This window comes from Bombina bombina, chromosome 4, assembly GCF_027579735.1.
Source record: "Bombina bombina isolate aBomBom1 chromosome 4, aBomBom1.pri, whole genome shotgun sequence".
NCBI classification, from domain to species: Eukaryota; Metazoa; Chordata; class Amphibia; order Anura; family Bombinatoridae; genus Bombina; species Bombina bombina.
In genome coordinates this window covers 243,253,300-243,268,220 of record NC_069502.1, presented here as the reverse complement: position 1 = coordinate 243,268,220, position 14,921 = coordinate 243,253,300, and the positions used below count along the sequence as shown (strand labels likewise).

The window sequence follows — 14,921 nt, the reverse complement described above, 5'->3', positions numbered from 1 at the left end:
TTAATGTGGTAAATGAGCAGAGCTTCAAGCCATCCTGCCCAAGGTTTGGGAGCTCTGTTTAACTTGCCCACCTGCAGCTCTTTATCTTGTAAATATCCTGGTTTCACAAAGTGAAATATAGGTGGCCTGTCCATGCCCCAACCTGCCAACCCATCCTCACCCTCAAAGTCTCACAATCTCTCCAAGAAATGTTGGCAGGTATCAATGAGTAGTTTGGGATCATAGACCAATATTTCACTACAATAACGAGCAGCCATAGATAGCTTGCTGGCTGCAAAGTCCTCTAAAAACAAAGCTAATACTCCCAATAAGATGGAATCAACAGGAGTGCTCTATACACAATATTATGTGCGTTTTGCTGTCTTTTCTGTAATATTGGTTGACAGTTTTAGTTCTTACTTAAAACATTTGTTCATTTCTTTTTAGAAAAGTATTCCACAGTCAAAGGATGCAAACAAATATGTCAGTGATAAATAATTCTCTATCTAACTATGGTAAGTATTTTTTTTAAAATGTCTTCCTGACTTGTTTTTACCTAAAAACAATTGTCTAAAATATCCAATATGAAAGATACATAGCGCTACGAATATTGAGCTGCAGATTAAATTTAGGACGATAGGGTGTAAGAAGCGCCTAAGGCAGGTGCAATAAATCTAATGTGTCTTTGAAGAGGTTAGCAAGCATACATATAGTTTAATTCAATAGAGGTAAAAGTATAAATTTACATATACAATAATTAAAATAATTAAAATGATACGTTACAATAAAACAATAAACTGGTGGATCCACCTATCTAACAATAAAAACTCTGCCTTGAACAATACGTGGCTAGAAGCAAGAATCTAACTGGTGATGTACTTCAATAGGAAGTTAAACCACACGTATTACAGTGTGAGTGTGTGAGTAGAAAATTAGGGAATATGTAACTTATGAAAAAATATATAACTTGTGAAAAATAGAAAATGGTGAAAATGGTGAAAAATAAAAAAATTAAAATTAAAATAAAATTAAAATCAAAAATACAAAATTCAAAAATTCAGAATTCAAAATTCAAAATTCAAATTCAAGTGTACTAAGTGCAACAGAAAAGAAAAAACATAGTTGGTGTCCAATATCAAAAAATTATATAAAAAAATCAAAAAATGCATAAAAGTGTCACAATCCTGCTAAATTGTAATCCAAAGGCAAAGGTACAAAAATGTGTCCTACTTGTGTGAGGCCTACACACACTGGGCCTTCATTATACTTTCTTGTGCAAAAATTAATGTATTGAAATGTGCTGCAGCTAAAAACCTTTTATTAATGAAACATTCAAATCAAACAGGGTTGATAGGCATAAGGCAAAAGCAAATTAAAAAGCCCCACAGATGTGTTTTGTCCATAGCTTTGGACTTCAAAACTGCTAATGTGGGAATTAGCAGTGTACTATTAATGTGAAAAACTCAAGAACACCCTGATTTTTCTTAACAATTGGAGCATGCTGCATGCACAGTTTTCTTAAATCTGGCATGAGTAGAACTCAGTGAGAACTTTTACAAAAAAATAGATCACAACTCAATAAAGTCCAGGCACCCCTGCTTTAGCTGAATCATAAATGTTTAAAGGGATAGTAAAGTCAAAATTAAACATTAATGATTCAGATAGGGCATGTAATTTTAAACAACTTTCTAATTTACTTTTATCATCAAATTTGCTTTTTTCTCTTGGTATTGTTAGTTGAAAGCTAAACCTAGGTAGGCTCATATGCTAATTTCTAAGCCAGCCCTTGAAGGCCGTCTCTTATCTGAATGCATTTGACAGTTTTTCACAGCTAGAAGGCATTAGTTAATTTGTTTTATGTAAATAAAATTGTGCTTAAGCATGTGGAGTTATTTAAGAGTCAGCACTAATTGCCTGAAAGGCAAATCTTTTAAAATATCTGAGATAAGGAGGCAGTCTGGAGAAGCTTAGATACAAGGTAATTACAGAGGTAAATTTCTCTAACAGTGTTGGGAACAGTAAATATGGGAAATAGGGAATGGTAAATAAAGGGGTTATCTATCTTTTTAAACAATAAAATTTTTGGTGTTTACTATCCCTTTAATTTTAAAATTCATGTCTCTCTAACATTAACACTTAGCAAGCTGTAATTATAAAGATAGCAATATCTTAATAAATATGGGCTAGATTACATTAGCGAGGGATGCGATAAGCTACATAGGGGCCATGATAACTTGCACATATTACCAGTTGAAAGTAAACAGTGCGCTCAAGTGCAAACAAAATTTAAGCTCATCAGGTTAGTGCGAGTTAGGACATCATGTAAAGTGTAACGGTTAAACAAAATGTGCACAAACATCAAAAATACATTAAAATAAAGTGTTTCACTCATGTTCACGGTTTCTGATAAATAATTTATAATGTAAATATTAATAAAAATATGTTATAAGGGTTAAAAGGTAAATGGTATATGACAATATGTTTGACTGGAAACATATATATATATATGTATATATATATATATATATATATATATATATATGATCAATTAGCAGGTAGCCCAGCACTCCAACCTAGGCAATGTACTACCAACCTGGGTGCAATCCTCAAGGAATCTTATATACTAACGTGTGAAGATTGGCACTCTCAGGATTTTTAGAGAGACAATAAATGTATTTATTTTGACAAAATCATGTCATAAAATAAAATAGAACATCAGTGTCAACGTTTCGGCTCACATCTAAGCCTTCTTCAGGATGAAATAAATCTTTACTTGGCGTTGTAGCCGTGCTCCCAGAATGGAAAATGTGCTCATTATATATATGTAAATTTCCAAATGTATCTCAGAACCAGCTGGAATCCCCAGGACACAAAGCAGGCATACACAGGTAACTGATTTCGTAACAAAAGCCTTTAATCCAGAAGGATAACAGAGAATGACCTGTTGCCAAATGTCTCAGCTCGCACAGGAACTTTCTTCAGTGGAGGCCCAAATAGATATAAAGGGGCATATTAAACAATGTGCAAGCGGACATGATACGAAGTAGCGTATCATGTCCGCTGCGAATCGCTGCACATCGATAAATGCCTACAGCATACGCTGTTGGCATTAATCATTGCACCAGCAGTTCTTGTGAACTGCTGGTGCAATGCCGCCCCCTGCATATTCGTGGCCAATCGGCCGCTAGCAGGGGGTGTCAATCAACCTGATCGTATTCGATTGGGTTAAATTCTGTCCGCGGCCTCAGAGTAGACGGACAAGTTATGGAGCAGCTTTATATGGAGCTTGATAAATATGCCCCAAAGTGTAAAGCACAAAAAACATCATTATATACCCTAAAAAACTAATTAGTGACCCACCTGTGTGAATCAATCAGCAAAGCATGTAGACCGTTGCGGATGCGTCCCTAGGCCATGCCCATCTTGGCATGCACACAGCGTTGAATTCATCCAGGAGAGCAGTCATTGCCTAGGCAACATATCAACAGTATATGTAGGGAGTAACATAGAGGCCAGTACAAATATGTGATTAAGCCACGCCCCCATTCACATGCATATACTAGTGATGTAATCCGGGAAAGCTCCTATTGCCATAGCAAAGTAACAATACAAATACAGCAAAGAATAAACAACGGAATAACATGCTAATGAAGATTAAAGTATCTAAACTATCAAATACAGTATATACAAATAAACAGAGTAAGAACTATCTGCAAGATACATTAGGCATATGAAACACTCCTATGGTTATTAGCAATGTCAGAACATAAGTTATATTGGGAGGTATTTACATAAAAAAATATGCAGCTATATACTGTATCTTGGCACAAATTCTTTACTACCCAGCAAAATATATAATGTTCTACAGACAGTATAAACTATTGGATAACAAAGCAGTTCAGGTAATTTATACAAAGATATATAATTACCAATATATGCTAACGAAGATTTCATGTCCCAGGAAGTAGGTAGAAACATTTACCTATTATGGTACAGAGGAACTGAGGACTAGGATACCCATAATAGTCCATAAGCATTCATAACTCCAGTGTATATTGCAATACAAAGCTCATGTTGAAAAGGTTGTATATATGATTGTAGTTAGAGTCCTTCCCAGCATAAGATGATGCAGTGCATAGCTACCGATAGCAGCATGCATAGTCAACACTGTTATGTAATCCTTGTGGACACCGTGTCAAGGATAAACTCTATATTTTCTTATACCGAGTTCTGGTACTTATGTATCTTATTTATTTGTTTTATTGATATTATATATGCATTTATTTATGTTTATATTGGACGACCTTAATAAAAACATAAAACATAAAAAAAAAAGGATAAAGATCCATTGTGCTTTGAGTTTCAATAATGCTTGCGCCCTGTCTCCTCCATGTTTCAGGGGTGGCAGGTGGTCAATAAGCATTGTCCTTAGTGAAAATACTGAATGGCCAGCTTACACGAAGTGTCTCACTACAGTCTGGTCAGAGTCTCCATTCTCGATAGCCTGGTGGAGAGCAGATTTATGCTTAGCCAGACGTTACCTGAATGAGGTGATCGTCTTGCGAATGTAGCAAAGCGAACACGGACAGATCAGCATATATTACATATTCAGATATGCAAGTTCATCTGTGCCTGATGTTAAACACTTTGTTCGTGTGTGGGTGATGGAATCTGTTCCCGGTGACCAGGCTATTGCATGTGACACAATTTCCACAACGAAAACAACCAGGCTTTCCCTTGGGTAGCCAAGTTTCCTCCCGGTAACAATGGGTTGGATCAGTGAGGACAAGAAGGTCCCTCAAATTTCTTTGCTTTTTATACAACATCCTTAGGTTAGGAATTCCTTCAAAGGGAAGTGTACTGTTCGACTGGATAATGGACCAATGGTCCTTAATCACTGACTCCACATATTGTGATGCTGGAGTGAATGTAGTAATGAACTTAAGATGTTCATCAGATGCTTTAGTCTTTCTAGTAATAGTGTCTGTACCATAGACTTGGCTGCCTGGCATTGTTGGTTGATGAGCTTGTTTGGGTAGCCTCTGGACAGAAATTTATTGGACATGTCATCCAGTTGGGTTAATTTACGGGTATCCTGGGTGTTATTATGCACCACCCGCAGGAACTGTGAAGAGCTAACCCCATTCTTAATGTCCTCACTGATCCAACCCATTATTACCGGAAGGAAACCTGGCTACCCAAGGGAACGCTTGGTTGTTTTCGTTCATCACGTGCAATAGTCTGGTCACTGGGAACAGATTCCATCACCCAAACATGAATATATATATGCTGATCTGTCTGTGTTCTCTTTGCTACATTGGCAAGACGATCACCTCATTCAGGGAAAGTCTTGCTAACCACAAATCCGCTATCCGCTAGGCTATCAAGAATGGAGACTCTGACCAGCCTGTAGCGAGACACTTCGCGCAAGCTGGCCATTCAGTATCTTATGCTTATTGACCACCTGCCACCCCTGAAACGGGGAGGAGACAGGGCACAAGCATTATTGAAACACAATGAATCTTTATCCTTGACACAGTGTCCCCAAGGGGATTAAATAACAGTGTTGACTATGCATGCTGATATCAGAAGCTATGCACTACATCATCTTATGATGGGAAGGACTCTAACTGCAATCAAATATACAACCTTTGCAACATGAGCTTTGTATATCAATATACACTGGAGTTATGAATGCTTATGGACTATTATGGGTATCCTAGTCCTCAGTTCCTTTGTACCGTAATAGGTACATGTTTCTACCTACTTCCTGGGACATGAAATCTTCATTAGAATATATAAATTACCTGAATTACTCTGTTATCCAATAGTTTGTACAGTAGAACATTATATATTTTGTTGGGTGGTAAATAATTTGTTTTAAGATATATAGCTGCATATGTTTTGATGTAAATGCCTCCCAATAAAACGAGAGAGAGAGAGAGAGAGAGAGAGAGAGAGAGGAGAGAGGAGAGAGAGAGAGAGAGAGAGAGAGAGAGATATGAGGGAGGAGATAATACCACAATATAATTAGTTTAAAGTGCAACCCTTTGACATAATATGCACACTATAAGTAAAGAAGGACTAAATGACATACATTACTGTCACTTTAAAGAAAGGGAAATTTGCACACAAAAACGTTTTAGAGAGAACAAAGTTCCTCTCATGTTTATTTACTGCAACTTGCAGGTGTCAGAATTGGATATCATTTGCAAGGATACAAGTGATATATGTGAGATACAAATAAGCAAACAGTATGAAAACAAAACAAACATATATACAAAAGAAATTGGAACAAATTCAGGAGGATACTAACTCCCAGGGTAGAGAGGCTAATACGGTAAATATGTATACAAATGATAGCAAACAAACTTCTGCTAATTAAGCTGGCCAGCTAACTACCGTAAACAGACCAAACATGGGGGTACCTCCCAAAAGTGTCCACCTTTGTGCTACTCCAGAGAGAACTGTATAATGGAGGCTGGTAAACAGTTAGTAGAAAAATGGCTGCGTCATGCCATAAAGCTGTACAAACAAACTGCCTGCATGCTCCTCTCCTTGGAGATTCCAAAGTTCATAACAGTGATGTCACAGTTAGGGTGTGTCAGCAGCCATACACACCTCTCCTCCAATTGGTGGAATCTCAATCTCTCTGCACAAATCACAACAGAGCCCGTCCTGGCTCAAACAATTGTGATACAAAAGACTGTAGATTAGTGCAAGCACATAGGTTGATCATCAAGCTGAGAGCAAATCATGGCTATCTCAACTCTTGCAGTGTACTCCGTTCAATACACACTTGCTTGGTGGGGTAAAACCGGACACATTTCTCAGGTCACTCCTGGATATCCGGAAGACTCCTCCCACCAGCTTCACAGGACACTGCAAACTCACAGACCTCACACGATGCAAAGTCAAATGTCCCAATTTTCAATGAGAGTAATGAACAGAGATGTTAGCAGTGTCCACATACAAGCAACACATTCAGTGTCCAGGTAAACACACTTGGTGCCAACGTCATGAGCATTTCATGAGCGTTTCACACCCACAAAGATATAGATATATATAGATATATAGATACAGATATATATTTAAAAATAATACATATATCTATCTAGATAGATATATATTTATGTATATATTTAACATAAAAAATAAAATTAAAGTATAGAACAAAGGTATTTAAAGTATTTATGATCACAACTTTGGCTTTAGTGCAGTTGTCCTAGCGCCGCTTCAGGTCACTGAGTAAGCAAAAGCCAGAAGAGGATTTTGTAGCGCATTCTTTAGAAGTCGACTGGCAAAAGGAGCTAGCGTGCTTGTGCTATCTGACCAATAGATGTTAGAGAGCCTGTGTCTTTAACTGCTGTTAATGCTCAATAGCAATAATAATTTTTGCTTGACTTGTAATCTAGGTCATAATGTATAAAAAGTTTCATACACAATATTCACACAGTGCAAAATATATTTATATTTTAACTGGCAAAGCTCATTACACAGCAAAAATAAATGTTTATCTGAGAAATATGTGGTTTCTGCTTAATTTTTATCTTGGTACTTTTATTTTCTGATAATAAAAATAAGATTTAGTATATAATGCTGGTATATTACAGTATGATTTACCTGGAATTAAATAACATATTTCTCCTTTATTACAGGCAATTGCACTAGAATTATGATTATGAACAATCCGACCTTAGATCTTTTCAAGATGATCCTTTTACCTTCAATTTTACTTTTTGGTACAATTTTCAATGGTATAGGTATATGGGTTTTCTATTTTAAAATGAAGACTTATACAGAGACAAGAGTGTTTATAATGAACCTGTTAGTAAGTGACTGTTGTTTGCTCATCACTATTCCCTTCCGTTTCTACGATATATTTGGATGGCAGATGAATGACACATGTTGTCGATCCATCCGGTCTTCATACTTTATGAACACATACATGAGTATTGCCATTATTACATTAATATCTCTGGACAGGTACTTGGCCATAAAATTTCCCTTGAGATCAAGAACTCTTCGTTCTCCTAGGAAGACTGCAGTGGCTTGTGGGATTTTATGGTTGCTTTTTTTGTTAACCCGCATTGTCTTTGAACTATTCGATTACAGAGCTCTTCAACCCTTCTGTTTCAGGAAGACCACCTCAAAACCCCTTTATAAAGCAATTTACTTTAGCATTCTGGGGTTTTATATCCCCCTGCCCATAATAGTGTTCTGCTCCATCGAAGTTATCAAAACCCTAAAGACAAAGGACACAAACAGTTTGCATGAACAACAGTGTATTCAAAAATCTATTTACATTATTTCCACCAATCTAATTGTTTTCTTGCTGTGTTTTTTGCCTGTTCAGATTGGAAATGTTGTACGGTTTATCATAGAGTATTTAAAATTAGATTGCTTGCTGATAAAACAAATTAATGATTATGTTTATGCTGCTCAAGGTATTGCTGACCTAAACTGCTGCCTTGATGCACTCTGCTACTATTTAGTGGCCAGGGAATTTTCTGGGAAAAAAACAAAGTCAACAAAAGCTGAGCCATTAAATCAAACTACAGAGCAGACACAACAGTCAAATTTGTAGGAATGCAGTATAATTACCATTTTTTTAATAAGCTAAAAGATGCCATCAGTGGAAGTCTTCCTGAAGATCAGTTTGAACATTGATCTTTTTATATTCTTCTTTAGATGCAAATATATGACACATACCAACTTAAATGGACATATTGTTTTAATCAAATATTGCAGCCATTCAAAGTAATCTAGAGTGTTTTGAAAAATATCTGACAGAACGTTTTAGTGTTTTTCAGCAAGGCAGATGGTGAATTGCAGTCTAACCACAGCTTCTGTCCCTGCCTGACTGAATAAAATGCATTTGTTGCCTTTAAACCCCTATAGTTGCTTTGTTACTTAATACTATGCCACACAAACCCTCAGTTATGTTTTCACTTTTAATCAGGCAGGTGGTACAGCCACTCAAAATCTGTACCATCTGCTATACGGAAGAATTGCAGAGCATGCTTCTAGTGTCCTGATTCAGATGCTCTTACGTAATGAGGCTATGATTGGCTGTATTGCCTGCCTTGCAATAAGTGAAAACAAATCTGAGGGTATACGCACATCAAGAGCTAATTATGTGGTTAAATGGGGGAGGGTTAAAAATCAACATATATAATGCTCTTTCAGATATAAAGCATGGACAAAAAAGTATATATTTCAACTGCAATGGAAACACAAATGGTATATCAGCGCTAATCAACTAAAAAATCCTTTCAATTGTGTGTCTATTTAAAAAGAAATGAAAAATAAAAAATAATAATAAAATAATCAAATAAAATAAAATATTCAATATCACACACTCAAATACATAGAATACATAAAAGAGCAAAATAAAGCAGCAAAATAAACAACAATAATAATAATGCAGATAATAATACAATTGGTAATATAAATTATATTACCGGTGATATTTGTGCAAACCTAAAATCCAAATGTGATCAGTATCAAAGTCCCATACATAGATGAGCTGGTTTCCAAGTCCTGAAAATGGTTTTAGGAGTTACCCAAGCAGATGCCGCTTCTCATTTGGTGATATTTCCACTGATCACCGAAGTAGAGACAGAACTAGAGCAAAATAGTAAAAGGAGCGCAAAAAGACTTGAGTAATTTATTTAGTGCAAAGAAACAAAGAAACATAAAAACTTACACTTAAGTAAGCGTAGAAATTCTCCAATCAAAGAGAATCAAAGGCAGCAGCAGTCTGAGTCCCACTCAACAAGCAAACACGTCCGAGTTTGTAACTAACCGCCAACAACAAGCCAGCGTCTGATGTCAATGAGGAGCACAGGATCCGGAGCGTCCCCCTTCAGGTAGATACCTCTCAGGCTGCACAACTGTCAGTGAAGACTGACAACAGTTCACAAAATATCCCTACGCATTTCGTCCGGAGCTCAGCCGGACTTTTTCAAGGGCACAATTAGAGTAGTGTTCAGGTAAGATGTCAGAGTAACATTAAGTGGATCTTTTATACACAAAGAGAGAGTGCCCTCTAATGGTACGAATGTCATACAGTAACATAATTACATCTGAACCAACATATGATACGAATAGGACATATTACCACATGAGAAAAAATTACAGAATTCATATATACACACAATATTCACATATTCAGTACATGACAATATAAAACCATATAAAATACATTATAATTCCTACATCAAGGACATATATAACCACTTAATTGTAAACAATTTGATTATAAAATACATTGCATAAAAAATTACAGTAAAATCTTGCATAAGAAATGTCATCAAATTAATTCTATAAAAACAATCAGGCAATTCATATTTTTAAAAAAAAAATACATATAAAATATCTATTAAAATTCATAATAACACATAATAAAATCAATTCACTAAGAAGGATCATAATACCAAAAGAGACTAAAACACTAGAATGTACAAAACTTGCTACTTATCTGGCTACACTTAATGAAAATATAATGAACCTATAAATATATATAAAGATCTAAGTCAACATTTAAACCCCTTGGATTCAAACTACCGATTTTATAGATCCAATAGGTCTCCTGCTGTCTTAAAGCAAGGAGCCTATTGTGAATATTTGGGGGGATCCAGTCAATCACTTTAACTTTAAGGGAAGATGAATTACAGTTATGGATTTCTGAGAAATGAATAGGGATACTATGTTTAATAGGTCTTTCTTTCTTGGTCATTTTTATATTGTATAAATGCTCATTGGTTCTGGTTCTTATCTTTCTTTTTGTACGCCATACGTAAAAAAGACCACACCCACAATTAATTAAATAAACCACAAATGTTGAGTCACAAGTGGTTCTACAGTTGATGTTAAACTTCTGTGTACCATCCCAATTGGTAAAAGTGGGTGAATTATCAACATGGCTACACATATTACATACAGTTTTCCTGCAGCTAAAAGTTCCCTTTTTCGTGGTTAACCAATTACGTGTGTTATCTACAGATGATATAGGGTCCTTATGCTTACTTGGAGCCAATAAATTCTTCAGGTTTTTTCCTTTTTTAAACGTAACCTTAGGTTTATCTGCCAAAAAATTACCCAAGATAGGGTCAGTTTTTAGAATGACCCAGTGTTTCTTTAGAACACGTTGTATAGTAGTAGCACCTTCATTATATCTAGTAATAAACTGCAATGGACCAGCCTCCTTGCTTAAAAAAATTAGTTTAGATGGAAATACATAAGGAATGTAGAAATTTGGGAATTAGAAAAGTTAGAATAATAAAAAAAAATGTCTGGTGTTTTTTGTTTTATATATATATATATATATATATATATATATATATATATATATATATATATATATATATATATATATATATATTTTTGTAAGTACCAATAAACCAGTTTTAAAGATATTTTGCATAGAGAGCTTGTTTTGTTTAATATATTTCGCATATGTCTGAGATAGGCCAAATGTTTACTTCTGCTTATCAATTAATTTGAAAGAAAGAAAGCTACAAACTATTTTCCAAATAGTACTAGAAATATACACCTAGATTACAAGTTTCGTGCTATAGAGGGTGCAAAAAGAACGCAACAAAAGTTGCGATATTTCACACTCCAAAGCGCTGCCATTACAAGTTTCAGAAAAGCCGCCTTGTGAGTGCAATATGGTGGCAATAAGCTCCATACCGCACAAAATCCAAGGGCTGAGAATACGTGCTCGTGCACGCTTTCCCCATAGACATCAATGGGGAGAAAGTGTTAGAAAAAAACTAACACCTGAAGTGCGGAATGGCGATCGCCGTAACGCAACCCCATTGATGTCTATGGGAAAAAAGTTACATTTGAACCTAACACCCTAGCATAAACCCCAAGTCTAAACACCCCTAATCTGCTGCCCCTGAGATCGCCGACACCTAAATAAGTTATTAACCCCTAATCTGCCGCTCCTGACATCGCTGCCACTATAATAAAGCTAATAACCCCTATTCCTTCGCTCCCCGACATCGCCGCTACAATAAAACTATTAACCCCTAATCCGCCGCTCCACGAAATTGCTGCCACTATAATAAAGTTATTAACCCCTATTCCACCGCTCCCTGACATCCCCGCCACTAATAAAAGTTATTAACCCCTAAACCTCTGGCATCCCACATCACCACCACTAAATAAACCTATTAACCCCTAAACTGCCAGCCCCCCACATCGCAAAAAACTAAATGAAACTATTAACCCCTAAACCTAACAACCCCCCAAACTTTATATTAAAATTACAATATCCCTATCGTAAAATAAATAAAAACTTACTTGTAAAATTAAAAAAAAAACTAAGTTTGAACTTACAATTAACCTAACATAACTATTATACTAAAATTAAAATAACTACCAATTAAAAAACTAAATTATACATTAAAAAAACCTGACTACTAAAAAGTAGTCTAAAATTACAAAAAAAATACTAAATTACAACAAATAAACAAAATTATCCAAAATAAAAACAATGACACCTAATCTAATAGAATATAAAAATAAAAAAGTCCCCCCAAAATAAAAAAAACCCTAGCCTACAATAAACTACCAATAGCCCTTAAAAGGGCCTTTTGTAGGGCATTGCCCTAAAGAAATCAGCTCTTTTACCTGTTAAAAAAAATACAAAGACCCCCCAACAGTAAAACCCACCACCCAACCAAGCCCCCAAAATAAAAAACCTAACTAACAAAAACCTAAGCTACCCATTGCCCTGAAAAGGGCATTTGTATGTACATTGCCCTTAAAAGGGCATTCAGCTCTTTTTCATTGCCCTGAAAAGGGCATTCAGCTCTTTTTAAAAAAGCCCAAACCCTAATCTAAAAAAACCCACCCAAAATGTTTTTTAAAAAAAACTAACACTAACCCCAAACGATCCACTTACAGTTTTTGAAGTCCCGACATCCATCCTCATCCAGACGGCCAGAAGTCTTCATCCAGGCCAGCGAGAAGTCTTCATCCAGACGGCATCTTCTATTTTCATCCAGGCGGCATCTTCTATCTTCATCCCGGCGTTGCAGAACGGATCCATCCTTGAAGACATTCAGAGCGGACCCTTCCTCTTTATACGGTCACCGCCGTACAGTGGATCTTCAATGCAAGGGAGCCTTTTGGAAATGGCCTCCCTTGCATTCATATTGGCTGATTTGATTCTTGAAATTCAAATCAGCTAATAGGATGAGAGCTATTGAAATCCTATTGGCTGTTCAAAACAGCCAATAGGATGAGAGCTACTGAAATTATATTAACTGATTTGAATAGCCAATAGAATTTCAGTAGCTCTCATCCTATTGGCTGATTTGAGCAGCCAATAGGATTTCAGTAGCGCTCATGCTATTGGCTGATTTGAATTTCAAGAATCATATCAGCCAATAGGAATGCAAGGGATGCCATTTCGAAAAGGCTCCCTTGCATTGAAGATCCAGTGTATGGCAGGGACCGTATGAAGAGGACATTCCGCGCCGGATGTCTTCAAGGAAGGATGGCCGCCGGGATGAAGATAGAAGATGTCGTCTGGAAGAAGATAGAAGATGCCGCCTGGATGAAGACTTCTCGCCGCCTGGATGAGGATGGAGGTCTGGACTTCAAAAACTGTAAGTGGATCGTTGGGGGTTAGTGTTAGTTTTGTTTTTAACTTTTTTTGGGTGTTTTTTTTTTTAGGTTAGGGTTTGGGCTTTTATAAAAGAGCTGAATGCCCTTTTCAGGGCAATGAACAGGAGCTGAATACCTATTTAAGGGCAATGCCCATACAAATGCCCTTTTCAGGGCAATGGGTAGCTTAGTTTGTTGTTAGAGTTAGGTTTTTTATTTTGGGTTGGTTGGGTGGTGGGTTTTACTGTTGGGGGGGTCTTTGTATTTTTTTTTACAGATAAAAGAGCTAATTTCTTTAGGGCAATGCCCTACAAAATGCCCTTTTAAGGGCTATTGGTAGTTTATTGTAGGCTAGGAGGCTTTTTTATTTTTATAGCGCTATTAAATTAGGTGTAATTGTTTTTATTTTGGATAATTTCGTTTGTTATTTTTCGTAATTTAGTGTTTGTTATTTTTTGTAATTTAGTATTTTTTAATTTTTGTAATTTTAGACAAACTCTTTTAGTAGTGTTAGTTTTTTTAATGTGTAATTTTGTTTTTTTAAATGGTAATTTTAATTTTAGTTTAATAGTTATGTTCGGTTAATTGTTAGTTTAAACTTGTTTTTTTTTTTTATTTCACAAGTAAGTTTTATTTATTTTAAGATAGGGGTATTGTAATTTTAATTTAAAGTTAGGGGGTGATAGGTTTAGGGGTTAATAGTTTAACTTATTAGGGAAGATGTGGGGGGCTGGCAGTTTAGGGGTTAATCGGTTTATTTAGTAGTGGTGATGTGGGGGCTGGCGTTTAAGGGGTTAATAGGTTTAGTTAGTGGCAGCAGTGTTGGGGAGCGGTGAAATAGGGGTTAATAACTTTATTATAGTGGCAGGGATGTGGGCGGCGGCAGATTAGGGGTTAATAAGTTTTAAATAGTGTTTGCGATGCGGGAGGGTGGCGGTTTAGGGGTTAATAGGTAGTTTATGGGTGTTAGTTTACTTTTAAACACATTAGTTATGAGTTTTGTGAAACATTTTTGTGGCACAAAACTCATAACTACTGCTCTCAGAAGGCGTAATAGATCGTGTCGGTATAGGCTGTAACGCAAGCCTTTTAGCCTCATCGCACAACTTGTAATACCGACGCTCTGGAAATTACACGCAAAAACGTCTTTTTTGGAGTGCAGTATTGACGTTGAGTTACAGGCTACAATGCTTGCGGTACAGTTATACCGACAAGACTCATAATGGCTGCATTACTGTTTTTACTCTGAAATGGCCATTTTTTCAGCGTTAAAACCGTAATGCAAAACTCGTAATCTAGGTGATAGTTTTTTGCAG

At 36.1% G+C, this 14,921-nt stretch overlaps 1 protein-coding gene across 1 annotated transcript; it reads left to right on the top strand.

Annotated features, from left to right (window-relative positions):
- The first annotated feature begins 430 nt into the window (after positions 1–430).
- LOC128655330 (G-protein coupled receptor 35) lies at positions 431–8,871 on the top strand. The gene is made up of 2 exons (XM_053708981.1): positions 431–494; positions 7,638–8,871. Exons 1-2 carry the CDS (start codon positions 449–451, stop codon positions 8,564–8,566), a joined length of 975 nt encoding a protein of 324 aa, XP_053564956.1. The 5' UTR covers positions 431–448; the 3' UTR covers positions 8,567–8,871.
- Positions 8,872–14,921: the final 6,050 nt, after the last annotated feature.